Source organism: Meriones unguiculatus, chromosome 7 (genome assembly GCF_030254825.1).
Source record: "Meriones unguiculatus strain TT.TT164.6M chromosome 7, Bangor_MerUng_6.1, whole genome shotgun sequence".
In the NCBI taxonomy this organism is placed as follows: Eukaryota; Metazoa; Chordata; class Mammalia; order Rodentia; family Muridae; genus Meriones; species Meriones unguiculatus.
Window position 1 is genome coordinate 6,559,185 of NC_083355.1, and position 20,540 is coordinate 6,579,724.

General features: G+C 53.1%; 1 protein-coding gene across 4 annotated transcripts in view; it reads right to left on the reverse strand.

Moving 5' to 3' along the window:
* The window catches only part of Tmem94 (transmembrane protein 94), a 37,163-nt gene that overhangs the window by 5,665 nt on the left and 10,958 nt on the right, over positions 1-20,540 (reverse strand). Inside the window, exons 2-18 of one of the 4 annotated variants that reach the window (XM_021635654.2) lie at positions 18,079-18,208; positions 7,888-8,007; positions 7,481-7,608; positions 7,097-7,233; positions 5,619-5,821; positions 5,029-5,180; positions 4,605-4,707; positions 4,335-4,421; positions 3,970-4,086; positions 3,425-3,481; positions 3,071-3,175; positions 2,767-2,931; positions 2,150-2,359; positions 1,240-1,555; positions 792-965; positions 316-418; positions 16-233 (exon numbers count right to left, since the gene is read on the reverse strand). In XM_021635654.2, coding sequence (XP_021491329.1) covers positions 16-233; positions 316-418; positions 792-965; positions 1,240-1,555; positions 2,150-2,359; positions 2,767-2,931; positions 3,071-3,175; positions 3,425-3,481; positions 3,970-4,086; positions 4,335-4,421; positions 4,605-4,707; positions 5,029-5,180; positions 5,619-5,821; positions 7,097-7,233; positions 7,481-7,608; positions 7,888-8,007; positions 18,079-18,102 — 2,419 coding nt within the window. In that variant the 5' untranslated portion in view covers positions 18,103-18,208. Of the gene's footprint in view, positions 1-15; positions 234-315; positions 419-791; positions 966-1,239; positions 1,556-2,149; positions 2,360-2,766; positions 2,932-3,070; positions 3,176-3,424; positions 3,482-3,969; positions 4,087-4,334; positions 4,422-4,604; positions 4,708-5,028; positions 5,181-5,618; positions 5,822-7,096; positions 7,234-7,480; positions 7,609-7,887; positions 8,008-14,547; positions 14,839-18,078; positions 18,209-20,540 lie in introns of those variants that run through there. The other 3 variants (XM_021635664.2, XM_060386398.1, XM_021635647.2) reach the window with 3 other exon arrangements.

The window sequence follows — 20,540 nt, forward strand, 5'->3', positions numbered from 1 at the left end:
GGAAGCTCACGGTACCATCAGAGCTCCAGCTGCTGCGGCGGGTGCTTGGCTTGATGGGGACAGTGCTGGGCAGCTCACACATGGTGAATATGCTGTTCTGGCCAGGTACCTGCACCAGCTCGATGCACTTGCCATTGAGCTGAGAGGACAGTGTGCAGTTCATGGGCTTGTAGGCAAAGGCAGAGCAGTAACCAGACAGGCAGGCTCGCTGGTAGAAATCCAGCACTTTCTTCCTGTCAAAGAGGTAGGGAAGGTGGTCTCGAGATGCCCATGACCTTTAGACAGGCAAGCAGACCAGCAAAGCCCCTCGCTCACCTGTCAGAACCCGAGAGGGGGTAGATGTCAGCACCATCCCAGAAGTCTGTGCATGCCTCCAAGACCACATCAGCAGTGCCATGAGACAGCATCTGCTCTGTGCCTGGGATGGGGAAAAGAGACCCCGTGAGGCCACAAACCAGCTCCTGCTTTCCTCAGACCAAGAACACCACCATTCTTACAGAGGGGGCAGTGGATAAAGGGCCCTCCCTTCAGGCCTCCTGTTCAGTAAGCCACCATGGAGCACCGCTAGAGTAGGGGTGCAGGTGCTACAATCCATTTCCTCTGGAGAACGACATTCTCTGCGACTGGTCTCCAAGCCCAGTCTCTGAGCCCAGTCGAAGGACTTGTGGGGAGTTGTCAGACATTCGCCTGACCTAACCCCCCACCCCTGAATACATGGGATAGGGTAGTTTCCCACCCACCAAGCCTTGGAAGGCTTATCCAGAGGCCAGCTGAGCTGAAGTGAGGCTTACTGGTGGCAGTGTCTTTGATGAAGAGGCTGATCATGTGGCTGAGTGGGGGGCGCCGCTTGGTGACACAGGAGGGCCGGCCCAGTGACGTCTCCTTCACAGTCTCGGCACTGGGGAGGCGGTAGAGCGCCAGGTGGTTCTCCTGCTTGAAGAGCTCCTTGGCCCCTGGGGTGAAGCCTATGAACAAGGACAGCCCTCAGGGCTTAGGAGTGGAGACAAGGCTCCCTGGCCATCTCACACTGTGCAGCAGGTGGAAGGACACAACTAGTTGGCCTGGCCAGCTCCAGCCATCTTTCTACCCCAGCAATTAATCATCTTGCCAGACTAGAAAGCTAAGAGTGGCCAATGTTTATGACAAATGAATGCCATGCCAGGCACAGTCAGTGCCAGGCCTGCTCTGAAAGGCCAGCAGTCACCCAGATGGCCCCACCCCAACACCACAGCGCCATACCAATGAGACGGGCCAGCTCGCAGAGGCCCCAGGGCACATGCACAGGCAGCACAGCACTGTGGCTCTCCTGCAGGGCGATGTTGCACAAGTGGTCAGAAAAGCGGCACAGGCGCTCAGTGACACTGGCGTTACATAGATTCAGCAGCACATTGAGGCCCAGGGGCTTGAGGGAGGTAAGATGCAACTGCCAGTTGGAATCATCAAACTGGATGCATGAGGGGTTCTGCTGGTCTTGGGACAGGCTCAGCATTTCCAAGTGGTAGTCACACACGAAGTCCTCGGCCTCATAGGGATCCTCCTCGGGCCCAGGCTGGGCCTGGAAGAAATGTGAGGGTAAGGGAAGGCTGGGAGGAGGTGGGGGAAGGGGCTCTGATACCCCAGCAGGCCCAGAACTAGCCCCACAAGAAAGCCTGTCTTATGCAGGAGGGTGCTAGTGCCCATACTCTCCTATCTCTGCTGAGAGCCTCTCCCATCCTCAGGCTTTTATTCGGGCTCTGAGATCAAGAATAGACCTATACCTGAGGAGCCTGTCAGTGCCCACAGAGGGAGTGGACAAGGGGTCTGTGTTAGCCAGGGATAACATCTCACAGGGAAGAACTGCACGGGGACAAAGCCATGAGACGGGCCAGCTCGCAGAGGCCCCAGGGCACATGCACAGGCAGCACAGCACTGTGGCTCTCCTGCAGGGCGATGTTGCACAAGTGGTCAGAAAAGCGGCACAGGGAAGCCTCGGGTCAGACCTCAGGAGGTCACCCTGCTGACCAGGCCTGCAAACCACAGGAAGGAGGGCTGCTGGGGCTCCTGTGCTCTTCACTCCCACTGCCTCAAACTGAGCTATTTCCCTCGGATAGGTGAGGTGGGAAGGCCCGTGACAGACAGAGTGGCAGCTCTCCTGTCCCTTTCCTCGCACCTTGCTGGGTTCTTCCTCTCCACCTTCAGTGTCCCTGCTGAAGCTCACGCTGGAACCAGACGGGTGTTGGCTGCGGCCTTGGACTTTGTGATGACAGGAGGGCTCCGGGGGCTTGGGACCATCACCAGGCCAGTCGCCACGCTCCTGCTCGTTGGAAAGGTGCAGGGTATTGTTCAGGGAGCCAGCAAGGAGGGCATCTCGTTCATGGGGCTGAGGAGACAGGAGCACAGGTCTAGGACTACAGTCTCATGGCTCCCAAGTACCAGGGAGGCAGGGCAGTTCTTAACTTCTTACTGTCTTAGCCTTCATCTTTTGTTATGTTCTTTGTTTTTTATTTTATTTTATTTTATTTTTTTGACACAGGGTTTCTCTCTGTAGCCTTGGCTGTCCTGAAACTCCCTGTGTAGACCAGGCTGGCCTTGAACTCAGATTCCCTCTCCTTCTGCCTCCTGAGTGCTGGGATTAAAGGCGTGTACCACCGCTCCTGGCCACTTACACTTCATCCTAGGCACTCAGAAGAAGCTCCCTGGAAGTCTGGGTCCTCTCTCCTTCCCAAGGCCACAGGCCCAGCTCTGAAGCTAAGTAGCCCAAGCTAACCCCACGAGAGCTGATCATACCTCCTCCTCTACCTCAGGATGGCAGAAGGAGCGGGTAGACAGGTCGTCTGTGAGGTCCTCATGGCTGCTGTGAGGGGGCTCCACCTTCCCACTGAAGAATAGCACAGTCTCTGGGCTGGGATTTGGCCATGACAGGATCCCCTGCTTGTCTACACAGCACAGTACCTGGACGGAGAGAAGCAGGATTAGAACAAGACTCAGGATTAGTCTCACTGCCCAGCAGCCACACAGAACAGATGAGCCTTCCAGACCCGGGCAGAAGGTCTAGCGCGACAAGTGCAGTCTCCCAACAGAGCCTCCTCACCGTAACGGAGCCCAAGCTGTGCAGCAGGCTGGCGCTATGGCTCAGGGTTGGCGATGTCCCCTGGATCACCCTCAGAAAGTGACCCCAAATGCAGCGCAGCATTTCCTGGTGGGAGACGGACAGTCTGTGAGGATATTTGGGGCTCAGCCTTATTTCCCTGGAGATGGCCTGTGGGGTGGGGGTGGAGGTGGGGTTCTAGGACAAGATTATTGATATAGGATCAGGCCTGGGTCATGCCCAACACAGAAGGGGTGAGAAGGACAAGAGAACTCCAAGCACTCAGAGATCCAAGGAGGACATAGCTCTTCCTGCCTGCAGGGCCTGGAGGAAAATCCGCCAATCTCAGCAGTTTACCTGAGAGGAGACGGCTTCAGTATAGCTGCTGAGGGTATCCTCTGAGAACTTGGCCAACTGCAGAGACAGGGTGAGCATCAGTGCAGAAAACCTGCCTTCACAAAGACCTCCTTCTCTATACACCCATACTAGAAAGGCTCCGGAGCCCTCTGTAAAGAGCATCAGGCAGTCCCAGCCCCCGACCGATCAGACCCACACCTGGGCCTGGCCTGGCGCCTACTTGGTTAACAAAATGTACCTGAACCTAAACAGAGCTTCTCAGGGCCATGCTTTTGTTGTTGTTTTTGTTTTGTTTTTTCATGACAGGGTTTCTCTGAGTAGCCTTGTCTGTCCTGGGCTTCTTTTGTAGATCAGGCTGGCCTCAAACTCCCAGAGATCCACCTACCTCTGCCTCCCCGAGTGCTGGATTACAGGTGTGCACCATGGTGCCTGGCTTAGGTCTCAACATGGTAAAAACAAGGTGGAACTGGACTTCTGCTCTACTTCCCGGCACAACCAATGAACTGTTTTTGCCCATGACCTCTGGACACTTTGGAACAACCTACCAGGGAGCTGGGTGAGGCCTTGCTCATCTGGGCCAGGACACGAGCTTCTCCACAGGCAGTAGCCAGGACCCAGAGGACGGGGAAGAGCAGAGGGAGGATGGGCAACATGCCATTCACCTGAGGAAGAGTGAGCCAAATGCCAGGGTCCTAAGGAGCTGCAGCCACAAAGGGAGGAAGAAGGGGAAGGATGCCCTGCCATGCAGCCATCCCCTGGGGAGAAAGAGACAGCTCTCCAGGGAGCTGGAAGGAAGGGAGGCAAAGGACACAGTCTCAAACTACAACCCGAGGATGCTCTGGGCTGCAGAAAGGGAGGAACAAGGCAGAGAATCCCAACAGGGAAGAAAGGAGCATCTTTGCATCCTTGCCTGGAGCTGGAGAAGGGTGTACTGCCAGGAAGTGACCCCAGGTGCATTGAACATGAAGCGCAGGGCATTGGTGATGAGAAAGCCAGCCTGTGGGGGCAGAATGGGCACAGCCTTAATGCCTTCCCCCAGGGAGACCCTGACTGTAGGTCTTTCCTTCGCCATTCACGCTGCTGGTTCACACCCCCACACACACAAGCACTCTCCCCTGGGCTGGGCCCCGCAGCTCACCCATGTCTGGCCCTGTCCCCTGCCCTGCAGCCCCTCACGCACCAGGACCACCGGCACAGCATAGTGAAGCATCACTGACTGCACTGTGAACCTTTCATTGTCCAGAGCAGTGACTGGGCGGGAAAGGGCTGTGTCCAGGCACCATCTGAAAAAAAGAGGCATCCCTCAGTCTCTCTTGGGGGAAGATGCCAGATAGAGAGGGCTCTGGGCCTCTCTCCTGGACAAGCTTTACAAATACCTTCAAGTCCTATAGTTCCCTAGTCAGCCTGGGCCCCAGCCTGGGCCACACAGTGCCCTGAGAGAGGGCATGTGACCACCTCCAGAGGCATCCCCTCAGTCTGAAAATGCTGAGAGCTGAGGAGGTGCCTATTATTAGCAGGGCCAGGAATGGGTGAGGCTCCTTCCTTGTCACAGGAAGCAGTGAAGGAGAAGACAGCAGGCAGGATGAGGACAGTGACACTGTTACCTGATGTTGTCAATCACAGGCGTCTCCAGGACTCGGAAGAGCCGGTGTTGCTGGGGGTTCTGCGGCCCTTTCTTTACTTCTCCCCGAGGTGAGGGCGGTGGTGAGAAGGGGGGGAAGAGGTCCCCCGGCTCCAGGACAATGTGCTCGTCATCCTGCCAGCAGGAGCCCAGCAGAGTGCATTGTGGTTTTATTGGGGTGAGAGGGGGACTGCTCTGTTTTGGGCTCTTTGAGATAGTTTCACCATACAACTCATACTGCCCAGAACTCTCAGTCCTGCCTCGGCCTCCACAGGGCTAGGATTACAAGTGTGTACCACCATGGTTGGCAAGACCAGCCTTCCTGAACAGTGCCAGCTAAGTAGAAATGGCTCCCAAGGTCAGGGTGTCTCCACAAGCAATGAGCCTGTTGGGGTGGGCCCTATGGGACTTGGGTTTCTAGGACTTAAGGATCCAGGGAGAGACAGCCACAGCAGGAGGGGCTTCTAGCCCTGCCCAAGTACCCTTGTGAACCCCAAGCTGGCCAGGGAGCTTTAAGATCTCCCCTAAGGACACCTAGCTAATTTTAGATACTCCCCAAGCTGTCCCCCCTACCTTGATGCCCCTCAGGGAGGCAAAGGACTCCTGGCCAGGCCTCAGGGCTATGATGTCTCCTTCTACCAACAGGCTAACTGGCAGGTTCACCAAGTGTCCATCTCTGTAAGCCCAGTGCAGGGACCAGGAAGGTGCAAAGGGCATGTGGAGGTCTGGATACATGGCATTCGGCCACTTGATCTCCTTTCCATCCTTGAGAGCATCTAATGAAAACAGAAATGACGGCCCGGGTCATTTGCACAATGCAAATGCACCCTATAATTGCAGCAATGCCTTCCCTAAGAATCCTTCCCTACTGCCAAGTATATCAAGACTGATTCCAGCACTGTGAGGAGGGAATAAGAAGGAGTAAACCTGTCTGCCAGGCAACAAGAGATGCTTCCGGGAACAGGCATGGAAGGGACAGCACGAGGAACAGGCCAGGAAGAATGAGCAAGACTTTGTCCATTAGACAAGGAAGGAGAAACAGTCCAGGTGAGAGGAGCAGAACACAGGCACGAGGCAAGTCCCACACAGGGGCTCCTGGACAGAAGAGATCATAATGGAATGATGAGCAGTGAAAGGAGAGGCTGGACAGGAAGGCTGGACGCCTGTGGCAGAAGCTCTCCGGAGCTGAGTGTGGCATCTGAGATGGCCTAGAGAAGCAGGAGGGAGCCACAGGGGGCACCTGTCACCCTAGCCTTGCCTGGTCTAGACTGTTCATCTGTTACAGTGTGGCCAATGGTAAGGGTGTTTCTAAATTCGCTCTACAGGTGCTAGGCTGTGTGGACAAGCAGGGATCCTATCATAGCTGAATCCTAGCCTGGGTACTGTGCTCCTGAGCAGGAGGCTGAGTTCCCAGGAGGCAGGGCCATCTTTCTTAACTGCCTTGCACTTCCTGTGCCAGGAACATGGTCCTAACTAACTGGTCATTTCAGAACAGATAAATCAACAAATAAATTCCCACTGAACACTAATCTACTTGTCATCCGTTTCAGAGAACAACTGACAGACAGCAAGTGCTGCAGCCTCTCTGACATGCTCACGCACTCTGGGAAGCAAAGCCACAGCGTTTCCAAATAAAGCCCCAAGCTACAGCCAGATCTCAGCAAATGACGACTGGGCAGAGTGTGGGCAGTGCCCTTCTCCTGTAGGAATACTCCTCTCCTGAACACTGCCTGCTCATCTTGGCCCACAGCTCTCTGCTCAGCCCTGTTCCCAGTAGGCATCTTAGCGTCATGTCCTCTCATCCAGTACCAGCAGACAAGACAGATGTGGAGTTAAAAAACTCTCAACTTCCCTCTCACCAAGGGACAGAGTGTTCTCCACCAGTCTCTGAGCATCAGAGAGGCCATAGTGCCACCATCCGCAGGCCACGGCCTGGTGCCCACAGCTATCCTATGCCCTCACCATCCTGCTCAAGAGGGCAGGAACCATCCTAGAGCTCTGACACATCACAGGGCATCTTTCCCACAGCCTGGTCTGACCCTCAGCCTCACCTTGGATTTGGTCAATGATTCCCCGCAACCTGCGCTCCACCTCCTGGCGCTTCAGCCGATCTTGTCGCCCGATGAGGATGAGATTGAGAAGCAGCAACAGGAACAGTGCAGTGGCGTTCACCAGCTCCACTCCACGGCTGGTGTTGAGGGGCATAGAGAACAGCCTGTATTTCCAGCCAGGCCCACATCCCAAGATGCCCCATTTCTCTAGCCACTTTGGAAAGCAGTCTTGCTTGCTTCCTGCCTCTAGTCAAGTCTCTGTCCCCAGTCAAGGGCGAGGGCGTTCCTCTACACTCAGGTAACTACCAGGCAACAGTGCCCTCAGAGACCCCGGATATCCTAACGGTTGGAATGGAGCTTACAGAAGTCATGGTCCCTGCTTACCTCCCAGCTGGCTGGCCCCCACAGCAACACAGCAGCAGCAGTACGGCCAGCAGCATCAGAGAAGCCCCTGGCCAGTGGAAGCAGGAGCAGCGATTATTCAGGTGCAGGAAGCTGCTTCTCCATGTCTCCTGGAGTGACGTGACAGGCAGAGAGTGAGTACCCCGGCTAGCTCCAATCCACCTCCTACGCCTCGGGCCTGCCCACATCTTATGGCCACCTCCAGCAAGGAGAGTGAGACATCACTCCCAGGAAACTGGAACTTCTGATTGCATGAGGTTTCCCAATTGAAGCCTCTGATCGCACTGCCTTCCCTATTCAGGGGACAAGCATGTCACGTCCCCGAGAAGAGGCCTCCCTGCTTCTCTGCCTACCCAGCCATGCTCTGGTGACCCCTGAAGAAAAGTCACCTTCCAAGTAAGACATTTCTTCCGTTCTTTGAGGTGTTTCTCCAATACAGCCTCCAGCTGCTCCTTTAGGACACTGAGGGCCTTCCGGGTAGAAAGGCCCAGGGCCAAGGGGGGCTCTCCCTGCAGGGAAGCACAAATTGTCAGAATCTCCCCAGGGCCCTACTCTCTGATCAGGCTCTTCTTCTTCCTCTTCTTCCCCCCCCCCAATACCCTACATTTCTTAAAGCAGGGTTAAGAATAAAAGCAAAGAAAGTACTTTCAGTTCAGTCTCAAACCCAGTGGAAAATGGCTGAGGAGCCTGGCTGCCAGATTCTCCCAGCATCCCTCAGCCAATACCTGTTATAGGGTTCCTCTAGCCTGTACACCCGCTCACCCTGAGCTCTCCAGCTCTTCCCTACATAACCATTTTGGTTACCTGCCCCTTTCGTACTTTTGCCGTCCTGGATGCTGCACCCGGTTCCCGTCTGTTCCTTCTCCCTTCCCTCCCCTCTCTCCTCAAATGACTCACAGTCATGTCCACTCTGGACTCTCTGCCTCTAGCTATGTTCTCCCTTCAAGTACAGTGAACTTTCTCCTCCACCATACCTAGGAAGAGTCCTGTCCTTTTCTTTACATTTCTCTTTTTCATTCACTTTATCAACTCAGTCTGCTCATTCATGCTGGATCCACTGAGCCAGTGGTCTTCCTGCCCCGTTCAGACTCTCCTTGCTCCCACTCCCAACCTCCATTTTACTTCAAGGGTCTTTCAGATTTCACAGATCAGAAGATACCTATCTCTTTGTTGTTGTTTTGTCTTGTTTGGAGTTTTTGGGGTTTTTTTTGTTTTGTTTTGTTTGATTGTTTGGTTCTTGAAGCAGGTCTCTCCACCTATTCCTGGCTGTCCTAGAGCTCAATATGTACATCAGGCTGGCCTTGAACTCACAGAAGCCCCTAAGTGCTAAGATTAAAGGTGTGCATGCCTGTGACATCAACTTCTTTAAGGGGACACACTCAGCATGTTAGTTATCTGTCCTGGGGTAGGCATTTTAGGAAAAACCTAGGGCTGGTGAAATGGATCTGCCAGTAAAGATGTAGGCTGAGTCCAAGCCCTAGGACCGACAGGGTAGAAGAAAGCCATCTTCTGCAAGTTGTCTGAGATCTCCACACACAGAAATAAATGTAATAAAAATTTTTGAGACAGGGTTTCTTTGTGTAGCTTTGGCTATCCTGGACTCAGTTTATAGACCAGGCTGGCCTCGAACTCACAGAGATATGCCTGTCTCTGCCTCCCAGGGTGATGGGATTACAGGTGTGCCTGTGCCACTGCACCCAGCTTAAATGTAATAATTTTTAAAAATTAAGAAAAAAAGAGAATATCCTACTACCTTTATCTTCTAATACCACTATTTTGCAGAACAGGATTTTGTAACACTAAAAATTAAGGCAGAAGCCAGGCGCCGTGGCTCACGTCTGTAATCCCAGGCAGCGACAGGGGGCTCTCTGTGCATTCAAGGGCAGCTGGTCTACAAAGTGAGTCCAGGACAGCCAAAGCTACACAGATAAATCCCAAGTCAAGAGGAAAAGTACACAGACACACAGACACACACACACTCACACACACACAAATAAATAAATACAAAGTTAGGCAGGACTATCAGGGAAAAGGCAACTAGCTGTTCTTAGGGAAGGACCACACTGTGACTCCACCATACTCTCCTGTCACCACAGCTGGCCCTGAGAAGCCTCACAGCCAGTCTACTCTTTGTCGAGAATCATCCATTTCTGTTTCTTCCTTCCTTTCTTTTTCTTTCTTTCTTTCTTTTTTTTTTTTCTTTCTTTGAGTCAGGGTTTATCTGTGTAACTACTCTCTTTGTAGATCAGGCTGGCCTCAAACTCACAAAGATCCGACAGCCTCTGCCTCTCGAGTTCCGGGATTACAGGTGTGAGCCACCACACCTGTCTGTTTCCTCATTATTTGACTCCAACTGCTCTTCCTCTGTTCCGCCACAGCCCATCTTTGCCAACTGTTGGATGTTTCCAGGGAGATCCCCGTCCCAGCTGTGGATTCACCTAGAACCTATGTGCTTTCAAGGCCTACATTTCACTCCCAGCCAGTCCCCTGTTCCAGATACAGGCCAGTCTCCTCTGCAATATCCCAGGCTCCAACATTTCCCGGCCGACACATACCCCTTTCCTTTCAACCTCATCTATACCTTTTCCAAGTCCACTGCAACACCCCAGCCAGAGAAGACTCCCTCAACAGCTGACCCCCTTGACCTTTACTACATTTGATTGACTGATTGTGTCAAGGGACAGTTTTCAGAAGTCAGTTCTCTCCTTCTACCATACAGATCCCAGGGACCTAGCTTGGGTCATCAGGCTTTGGGTCATCAGGCTTTGTGGCAGGCGCCTTTATCAGCTGAGCCACCTCTCCACCTCTCACCTTTACTGTTAAAACTGGTTCCACACCCAGGGTGGCACTGGTGGTGGTGGTGCATACCTTTAATCCCAGCACTCAGGGGGCAGAGGCAGTCAGAGCTCTGAGTTCAAGGCTAGCCTGGTCTACAGAGTGAGTTCCAGGACAACCAGGGCTACACAGAGAAACCCCGTCTTGAAAAAAAACAAAAACAAAAACAAAAAAAACAAAAAGCCACCCTCCACCCTGTGCCTGCTGTGAGGCCTCAGGGACCTGTGGCCTCCCAGCCTCTTCCCCATTTTTCCTTCTGCAATCCTAGCTCCTTCAGCACAAGTGAAAAGTCCTCTGAGCACTTCCTAGCCAAAGATGTACTTGCCACCAGACAACTCTTGCCTCTTCAAGGTAGCTCAAATATCATCTCCTGTGGGAGGGGCAATTCCTTAAAGCCCAGAGCTGCACTTCAGGCTTGCATTGATAGCATCTGGGCAGCCTGGCACTCAGCCTGAACTTTATGGAATGAATCTGCATGTCTGGCTCTGCTACTGTACCCAAATCCCTTGAAAACAGGTACTGAATTCTCCCATCTCCACAAGCTCTCCCGGCTGAGCTATAGCAAAGGGTACCACACACAAGCTTGATGAACACCTGCTGAATGGATGCGAAAATGGACGACCCCACGAGTGATCTCACCGACCCCACGAGTGATCTCACCGACCCCAGTGACACCTTAGTCAACACAAAGCCTGCATCAGTGCCTGCAGCTTTCAAAGACCCGCCTGTCCAGGCACTACCCTGACCCCACTGCGCCAAAATTTCTTGGGTGAAGCTGGTGTCAAGGGAATCCACTAAACAGATCCAGAGCTGCAAACGTTAAGGCAATGAAGGGTAACAGGTGTTTCCCAGAGGCCCCCTGAAGAGCTCTCATCAGGGAAAGTCCAAGCAAAGGCACTGAGTCTTTAGAACAAGACACCTCAAGACTGTCTACTGAGGAATCCCAAAGCCGGCCATGGGGACACACTGATCTGGCTGCAAGGCCTCCTTGTCCTACCTCTCTATGCCAAAGGCCCCATCTCTGCCCTCTGCAGCGACCTGCTCCAGCTTTGCCTATTGTCACTCTGCACTTCTCTCTCCTGACTAGTTCCAAAGGAATTCCCTAGCTTTCTCTTTGGTCATTTGGCTTTGGCCCTGGGGGAAACACAAACCTGCATGACTCCACAGGGACGCCAGGTCCACAAGGCCGAGGCCCAGTGCCACATACCTTGACTGTAGGTGCTGCCTATCACTACCTACCTCAGCTTTCCAGAATGTGTTCTTTACCTAAATCCTGGCCCTCAGAGCCCAGGGTCCAAAACAAGCAAGCATCCAGTGCAGCTATGCTCTACAAAATCTCCTAGAAGGGCAGAAGCCTCCATGGGGGCTCTAGAGAAGAAAAACAAAGCACTGGCTACACAGGGTAGGCTGGGCCTGCTCCTCCCTGTCAAGGAAGGACAGGATCTGGGGCCAGAGGAAGAAGCCTGGGCCCCTAGCACCTTCCCTCACACTGCTCCTGCTCACTTGGACTCAGTCTTCCCTGGCTTCCCCTCCATAGCAATGATACAAGAGTTCCTGGGACGGACAGGATTCACAGACCATACCAAACTCATGAAGTGTAAAACTGTGGAGGGAGGAAGGACCTCTGTAAGAGATAAGAGCTGCAAGCCCAAGAGACTGTGACAAGGGAGGAAAAAGGATCCAGGCAAATGGCACAGGGCCATGCGTGTAAGGTTACTTGGGAAGCTGCTGGACCTCCAGCTCTAACCTTATGGCCAATGGCCAGGAAGGAGCAGTTCCCAATGAGACTGGGGTCAGCTGGACCCCTTCACCAGGTCACCGTACCGCAGTTGCTTTAATCGGTACAGCTGTGAGGAACCAGAGTTGAACTCAGCACAAACCCAGGTCACTGAAGTGCAGTTAGCGAGCCACTTCCCATGGGGGAAAGCCAGAGAACCAGGGACGCATCCCTCCTCTAGCCAGGCCTGCAGACCACTCACTGGCTCCCCAGGCTCCCCAGCGGCCATTCTGACATCTGCTGCCTCCTTCTCTGCAGGCCCAGGTCTATTTGCCCAATCATCACATGCTTTCCCTGTGGCAGGTAGTCTGCTCCTCTCCAGGTAAGGCAGGCCTGGTCGGAGGGTGACAGGCGTGCCCTGGACAGGGAGCCTCCAGAGCTGTGTGCACACATCTGCCTCCGCATGTTGTGTCTGGTCAGGAGCAGCAGCTCCAGACTGGGGATTAAAGACAGTGCAGCAGAGAGAAAATAAGCTATTCTGTAATTACATGCTGCCCAAAGGAAGTGCCTGCCCACACAGGCTGGCCCTGTGGCGAGGATTTAGCCTTCTGAGCCAGGCTACTCTCCACAGGCTTCAGCTGTGCCGATTCAACGGCTAAGCCTGTCCGGCTCACCCCTCTATGGCAGAAGGGCCGGGTAAAGGTCAAATCTCTACTTCCCTCATGGTGTCTTAGCATTTCCCCACATGGCAAAAGATCCAGGGCTAAGGAGCTCAGTGGAAAAGGAGATGCAGAACCGGTTGGTAGGGAACAGTCAGAGCCACCTTCTCAGCAGTGAGACGGGGTACTCCATGTTCCTGACACCATGAAGAGACTGCAGCAAGTTCCTATTATCTGAACAATAAATAACCTAAGTCACCACAGGCTGAGGTCTGCTTCTCTTTACCTGCTGAGGTCCAGAAGGGTGAGGAACATTTTGGTCTGCCTTAAGTAAGTTCCCAAGGCTAACAAGAGATCTCTCCTGCCTCTCAGATGCCAAAAACTCACACCTTTCTCTGCTACTGGCACCTCTAGACACATTCTTGGGGCCAGAAGTGAGGCTTTACCCCAGAGAGACTGGGACAGATGGACCCTAAAGTCTTACAGGCAGCGGCAGCCCCTCCCACTATTGTTGGAGCTCATGCTCAGCCAGAGTAGAGGGGAAACAACTTGAGTCAGAAAGGCAGGGTTTTCTGTTTGGCTGGTTTGGTTGGTTTGGTTTCATGGGTTTGTTGTTTTGTTTTGTTTTTTTGAGACAGGATCTCACTATGTAGCTCAGGTTGACCTGGAACTCACTATGTAGATCAGGCTAACCTCAAAGCCAGAGATCTGTTTGCCTCTGCCTCCTAAGCGCTGAGATTTGCCCACCATACTGGGCAAAATGAAAGTGTTGACTCAGGGGAGGCTGGATGCCATCACAAGCTGGGCAGGTCTCTCTCTGTTTCAACAGTAAAGAGGAGCACTAGCAGGACTTAGCATCTGTGGGAGCAATGAGGGCAAAATGACTGACAATCACCAGCACTGCTCTAGAAACGAGCAGGACCCCGCTGTCCAAGTATAAAACTCAGTATCACGCTGTCTAATGAGCCTCTGATAGCTGTCGCGCTGGATGTCTTTTGCACCCACCTCAGCAAGAAGTCCCCAGCACCTACTCCCCAGCACCTGGCCCCTGTCCCTGTGGAGCACTTCTGAGGTTCTCCCCATACAGCAACTGTTCTTCCTACTCCACCGGTTTCAGAGCAGCAAAATAGTGGCTGTATATTCAGGAAGGCAGCTTACAAATTTAGGCCTTGACCAGTGGCCCTGACAACAGATAGAGTTAGTGTGACCCCTTCACCAGATCACCCCATCGCGGCCGCTTTAATCGGTACAGCTGTGAGGAACCAGAGTTGAAGTCAGCACAAACCCAGGTCACTGAAGTGCAGTTAGGTAGCCACTTCCCATGCCCCTGAGGTTGGCTGGGCACACGTGGATGAATCTGCAGCCCAGGAAAGCAGGGCAGAGTCGCTTTCTCTTTCTCATGCAGACCTCAGCACCTCCACCCACCTTCTTCCCCACCTTCAGCAGCCACTACCAAACCCAGAAGAAGCTGTCCCAACTCGGACCCCTGACTCCATTACCTGAGTGATCCAGCAGAAAAAAGTCTCCTCACTATAGAGAAGTGATGGCATCCAGGCCCTGAGTTTTCGCCACCTATATATGGAGCCTTGGGTCCTAACTTCCTTTTCTCCTCTGGGAAACTCAATCCCCAAAGCTATTCTAGGTAACTGAAAAACCTGGCTGGCCATTCCAAGACATGCCAATTTTCTTCCAAAGACCTGGTTACCTCAGAGTCATTCCAGCTGCCTTCTGTTCTGCAGCATCTTCAGGGCTCCATTGGCAACCACAACCCAAAGACCCCCTGGTAAGCAGGGAAGAGGGCATTGCTGGAACTGCGAAAGTCAAGCTGCTCTACTCACCGTGCTGTGCTTGCCCTGGCTGGGTATCCATAGCTCTGCCTGCTTGAACAGCATGGGGCGGCAGAGCCTGAAGGGCAAGCAGTCGGCTACAGTAACTCCCACCACCACCCTCAAGGACAGAGGGAGAAGCAGAATAGAATGACAGAGTGAAAAGAGAGACTGTATGGGAGAGAGAAGAGAGGAGAGTCCAGACCCTGTATGAGCGAGAAGCCAGTGCTGCAGAGAATTGGGCGCAGCAGAGCAGAGCAGAGCTTCAATCTGCTGATTAATTCAGCCTATTTCCAGTCACGCTGCAGATTCAGGGAGGGAGGAGGCAGCAGCAGGCAGCAACAGCAGCCCTGAGAGGGAGGGAGGGAGGCAGGCAGGGAAGGAGGAAGGGAGGGAGGGAAGAGAGAGGAAGGAGGAGGGTAAAGAAAGGAGAGTTGAAAAGCTAAAGTTGGTCACAATTTGCCAGATGCCCAAGAGATGTCCCTTCAGAGAAGGCCAATGTAGGGTGAGCAGAGAGGCAAGATGCAGCTAGAGGACAGCCAGGTGGATAGAGGGACATTTGGACAGATGAAAGAAGCTGTTGAGGGCTTGGGGCCCTGAAGGCAAATGTTGGCATCCAAGAGTACCCCAGGGGACATAAATACTGGCTCTCTTCCCAGACTACCTGTCCACCGCCCCACCGCTGGGCCGAGCTGGGAGCCCCACTGTGGCTGAGCTCATCATCCACTAGTTCCCTGCCAGTCCAGCCAACAGCAGCTTTCCACAGTGAGAGCTGCAGGAAGAGGGAGAACCGGTGCCTTATTAATAGCAGCACATCCTGCTGTGGGGGGTGGGGGGGACAGGGCGGTGGGGTGGGGATGGGGGGTTGGCTAGCAGGGATTCTAGCAGGGACTTCTAGGAGATCCAGGAGTCTGGTGGAAGAAAGAAACCAGCAGCTGAAGGAAAGGGCAAGGCCAGCTAAAAGGGTGTCTCAGGATGCCAACACCTTCCTTCCAGGTGATATGGAGAGTCCACAAGCTGCTGACTCACAAAGGGAAGCTCTGCATTTAGGCACCAGGGCTGCCTGGGGCAACTGGATCTTTTTTTAATTTCATTTATTTTGTTTGTTTGTTTGTTTGAGACAAGTTCTCTCTACATAGCTCTGGCTGTCGTGAAACTCGCTATGTATCTCCAGAGACAGGGTTGGACTCAAACTCAAGTGACCTGCCTGCCTTGTGTCCTGAGTGCTAAGGTTAAAGGCATGTGCCGCCAAGCCCAGATACAAGCAAAAGGGCCTGGGTAACTGGGACTCTAACATGGTTCTGGGCCCATGACATAAAAACAGTCAGCAAAGGCACTTGTGTGAGGGAAGAGGTAAAGCACTGGGAGGGTGCTGGACCTTCCTCTGCTAATGGACAGGCCATCTTCAGTATGGATACAACAGCCCAGGGAGTGAGGACAGCCTAATGGGTCCCTTGGCTAGAGAGCCGGCTGGAGGCTCAGTGTCTTTCACCAGGGCCTTCGGTCTCTCCAGGGCCCTCAGTCTCCTTGACTACACTCTCTCCAGCTGCTGGAAGGGGAGAGAGCGCCTCCCAGCACTCTCCCTTCCCCCTCGCTGGCCTCTGTACCTCCCTGTGGGGCCCCTGCCAAACAGTTGAATGGGGACAGAAAGGAGGGGCTGGGAGTCCAGAGGTTAAGGGCAGGAAGTCTTTGCTGGGAGCAGGAAAGAGGGATGGGCGGGGTCAGCTTCTATGCCTGGCTCTGTGAGGACTATCAGCTGTAGCCACTGAGAAAGACTCCAGTCCCCTGGGGTTCCGGGAAATCACTGCTAGGGTGGAAACCAGTCAGCCACAGCTCTCCCAGCCCCATGGCACACCTTAGAGGGCTGCAACATAGTCCTCTCCCTTTTCCACCCACTTCCTACACTGCCTGCTTCAGTGATAGGAAAACAGCCCCATTATTTCAGAACAGGAGGGGGCCAAGCTGTCACTGCTGCAGCTCATCCACTGTGCCCTTCCAGACAGGCTGGGGACTGGTGGGTCAGAAAGGAAGAGGACGGGGCACCAGAAGTCCCCCTGCAGACAAAGCAGCCCCGGGCTAAGGCCACCTGAGCAGCAGGTGTCACCACACAAACCCCCCAAGCTTTCTGAAAGCCCTGGACTGCAGGCTTACTCAGAGAGCCCGGAGTGTTATTGAAGACATCCTTCCTGGACTGGCAGGATTGCTCCGTGGGAAATGCACTCACCACATAAGTCTGATGCCCCAGGTTTGATTCCCAGAACCCATGCAAAGACAAAGGAAGAGAACCAACTCCTCAAAGTTCACCTCTGACCTCTACTGGCATGCTGTGGCACATGTGCCCCAGACACACCATTACACACACATTCATCATAAATAAAAGAAAAAAACTCAAGAAGAAAAGGTCCTTGGGCAGGTCCAAACTCCAGTGGGTTCTACTACTAACCTGACTAGGTTCTGCCCCTCACCTAGGCTACAGTCTTCTGCAAGCTGGGAACCATCGTCCCAGCCTCTAGGGCTCTATCAGTCTAAAGCCAATGTTCTACAACATGGCTGCTGCTCTTGCTGGTATGTGGCTTTCTAGCCCAGGACTCATGTGTTCAGAAATTCCCCAGGGGGAATGTTGTGGTGAGCAAAGACAGGGTATTAGAAGGGTCTGCAGGAACAAGGCAAGAGACACAAGGACTTCCCAGGGTGTCAGTCTTGGCTTGCAGGAGAGGAATATTCTAAATCTACTCCATCCAAAACTCTGTGCACCTGGAGGCAGGACCAGTCTTGAACTGCCTGAGCCACTCAAGCTTGGTTTTGTTCTCAGATTTTGGATTTTGGTTTTTAGAGACAGGGTTTCTCTGTGTAGCCCTGGCTGTCCTGGACTTAGTTTGTAGACCAGGCTGTCCTCGAACTCACAAGAGATCCCGCTGCCTCTGCTCCCAGAGTGCTGGGACTATGGGCATGCACCACTGCACAAAGCTAAGCCTGGCTGATTTAAGGGATGAATTTAGGATCTCATGAATGCCAGGCAAGCGCTCCACCCATTGAGCTCACTCTGTAGTCCAGACAGGCCCTGGATTTGTAATTCTCCTGCCTCAGCCTCTAAAGTGGAATTACAGACAGAACTGCACCACCAGGCCCAGCTCAGTTCTGTTGATTAACACATAGCTCTGTTTGGAATCTGATGAGGTGCTTGCCCCTAACCACAGAGAGGGTGCCCAACAGTCTTCAACATGGCCAGACAGGTTGGGGCACAGCCCTAGTACAGTGCAAACAAACCAAATTACACAGCTCTGGGCAAGACTGGCTTGGGATCAAACCCAATCAGAAAGCCGGCTGTCATGCAGCTGTGTTACCTGAGCCACCCTTAACCCTATGTTCATCCCAGCCAGGCAACGCTAACCTCTGAGAACTTACAAGCCCACAGGCCTCAGAGCTACCCCTGACACCATCACTGTAAAACCCTGAGCTGAAGATCTCCCAGCGAACCCAGGTGAGGAGAACCCTATAGAGACATCCCCACAACAGCCACACAGCAACAGAGCAGGGGCCCACCAGATGCTTCTCCTTCAGGTCCATGGGCCCAGGGTACTTCAGACATGCCCAGATGAACTCGGTCACACCTGGAAGGAAGCTTCCTCCCCAACATGGACAAACCCCAGTGAGTCTGTCACAGTCACAGCATCTGGGGAAAGAAGTGGAAAGGAATCCCGTAAGTAAGGTCACAGGACTGAGCGACTGTTGTGCAACGTGCCCATCGCAACTAAGCCGCAGACCACCAGCACCCTGCCAGCCTGGCCCACCAGCGGCATGCCTCGGGAGCCAGCCCTGGATGAGAGAGCCAGCTCCAGAGGGGTCTCTGGTGAGTACAGGTCTTGTCTTTTCAACCTTTATTAACAGAGGCGTTCTGTGTTCGGCTCCATGTGTACTCTATAAGCCACTCACTCCCACTGACAGGAAAAGCCTTGGCTTATCAGTATTATTAAAATTGGGGTTAAAGTCAGCAGTAACGTCATCTGGAGTCTAGTACAGGTAATCAGGGACATGGGGAGGGAGGATGGAGGGAGCCCTGGCAGAAGCAGGCACACTCCCCATGTGCTGAGAGCGCACCACACCTGCCAGCTCAGGCATGCCCATAGGTCTCCGTGCCGTGGGAGTGGATGACAGCAGTGCTAGACAGACACCTTGGGCAGAAGTCTGCAAGGACCAGCAAGCCAACCTGACAACCAGTGTGACAAGAGTCAAGCAGGTATCTGGGAGGGGAAATCAGCCCAGGGGCTGGAATGCAGCTATGACAGAACGCAGGCTTTAGCATAATGCAATGCCCTGGGTTTGCTCTACAGGAGCCTTCCTCCTCCAAACACAGAGAAGCCTGACCCTGACTCCCATTCCCACCCGCCTCACCTGAGCCCCAACCCTCACCCTTCTATCCCGGCAGCCAACACACCTTTCACAATCTCAGATCAGGGCAGGTTCTCAGTAAAGAGGGACAGTGAGTAGGCTGGTCTGGTGCCAGAAGCCTCCTCTCGGAGAAAGCACTAACCTGCTGATGAGGACAGTTCTCTCTGGGGCCTCCAGCCAACCTCATTACGAGGAATCAGAGGCCCAGGAGAGCTGACCCGTAAAAGAGCTGTCCAAAAACAATGAAAAATCTATGTCCAGAGGGCCAGCCAGGAAGCTCATGTCTGAAGCCACCAACTCCACTCCCAAATCCCACCCAGTTCCTCCAGGCAGCACCCGTGCTGATGTCACCTGCCATGCTGCCAAGTTTCTCCCTACCCCTTCCTTTCGGCCAGGACCTTCCATCAAAGCTGAGCCATCCCCTCAGGGTCAGAGACAGTGACGCTGGAAGTGGCCTTGCAAAGTAGTGACATTCAGTCTTTGGCAGCCAACTGAAATGGGATCCTTGGAGGCCAAATCACTCCTCCCCAAGGCCACTCTGACTAGGCAGCCTGAACCCTGTTTACAGCCACGGCTGAGGTCCCCATGACACTCCAACCCGGCAGGGGCTGAATAAGGTATTAGCCACACAGGGAAAGGCACGGGATCCAGAAGGGGAGTGTTCCTATTGCCTTCTCCTGCCAACGCCACCAGAGGGAAATAACTGTGGCCAGCTGGAACCACAGCAGTGCAGAGGGCAGCCAGGAACATGACATTTTTCTAAGAGTCTCTGTATTCCCATCATTCCATACATGGGGTTCTGGGAGAGGGCTGTTCTTAACATCTGACCTGGAATCAGGAGCAGAATCCTTAAAGGGCCAGCTCTGCCTACAGCTCGCTGTGAAAAACCTAAGCTTCAAACTAAATGAATACTTGTGGGCTCAAATCTCAGCTCCAACGTATCAAAAAGTGAACCATGTTGGTAAGTTATTTGTTCTTTTCAGCTTTGGCTACTTCTCCCTAGGATGGACATAATAGTAGCTATTTCTCAGCAGTTCCATGTGGATTATGTAAACAGTACCTGTAAGGGTACAATATCTGGTACTCAATAAATAGTAGCCATTACTCTCCTTACTAACAAGAAATGACAATCAAGTCCATCTAGGTCAAGAATAAGAACTCAAACTGCCAAGTCTGAGCCCTGGGACCCACAGGGTAGAAGGAGAGAACCAACTTCTTCCTTGTTTCTTTTTTCTTTAAATATTTGTTTGTTTGCTACTTATACAGTATTCTTCCTGTATGCATGCCTGCATACCAGAAGAGGGCGCCAGATCTCACTATAGATGGTTAATAATGAGCCACCATGTGGTTGCTGGGAACTGAACTCAGGACCTTTGGAAGAACAGCCAGTGATCTTAACCTCTGAGGCATCTCTCCAGCCCCAGAACCAACTTCTATAAGTTGTTCTCTGACCTCCATGTGTGCACGGTGGCCCTGTGTGAGTGGGCATGCATACGTGCGTGCACACACACACACACACACACACACACATTTAATGAAGTAAATTTATTAATTTATATAAAAAGAAAAAAAAGAACTCAAAAGTAAAGTGGAAGGAGTGAAACAGGAAGTATAAA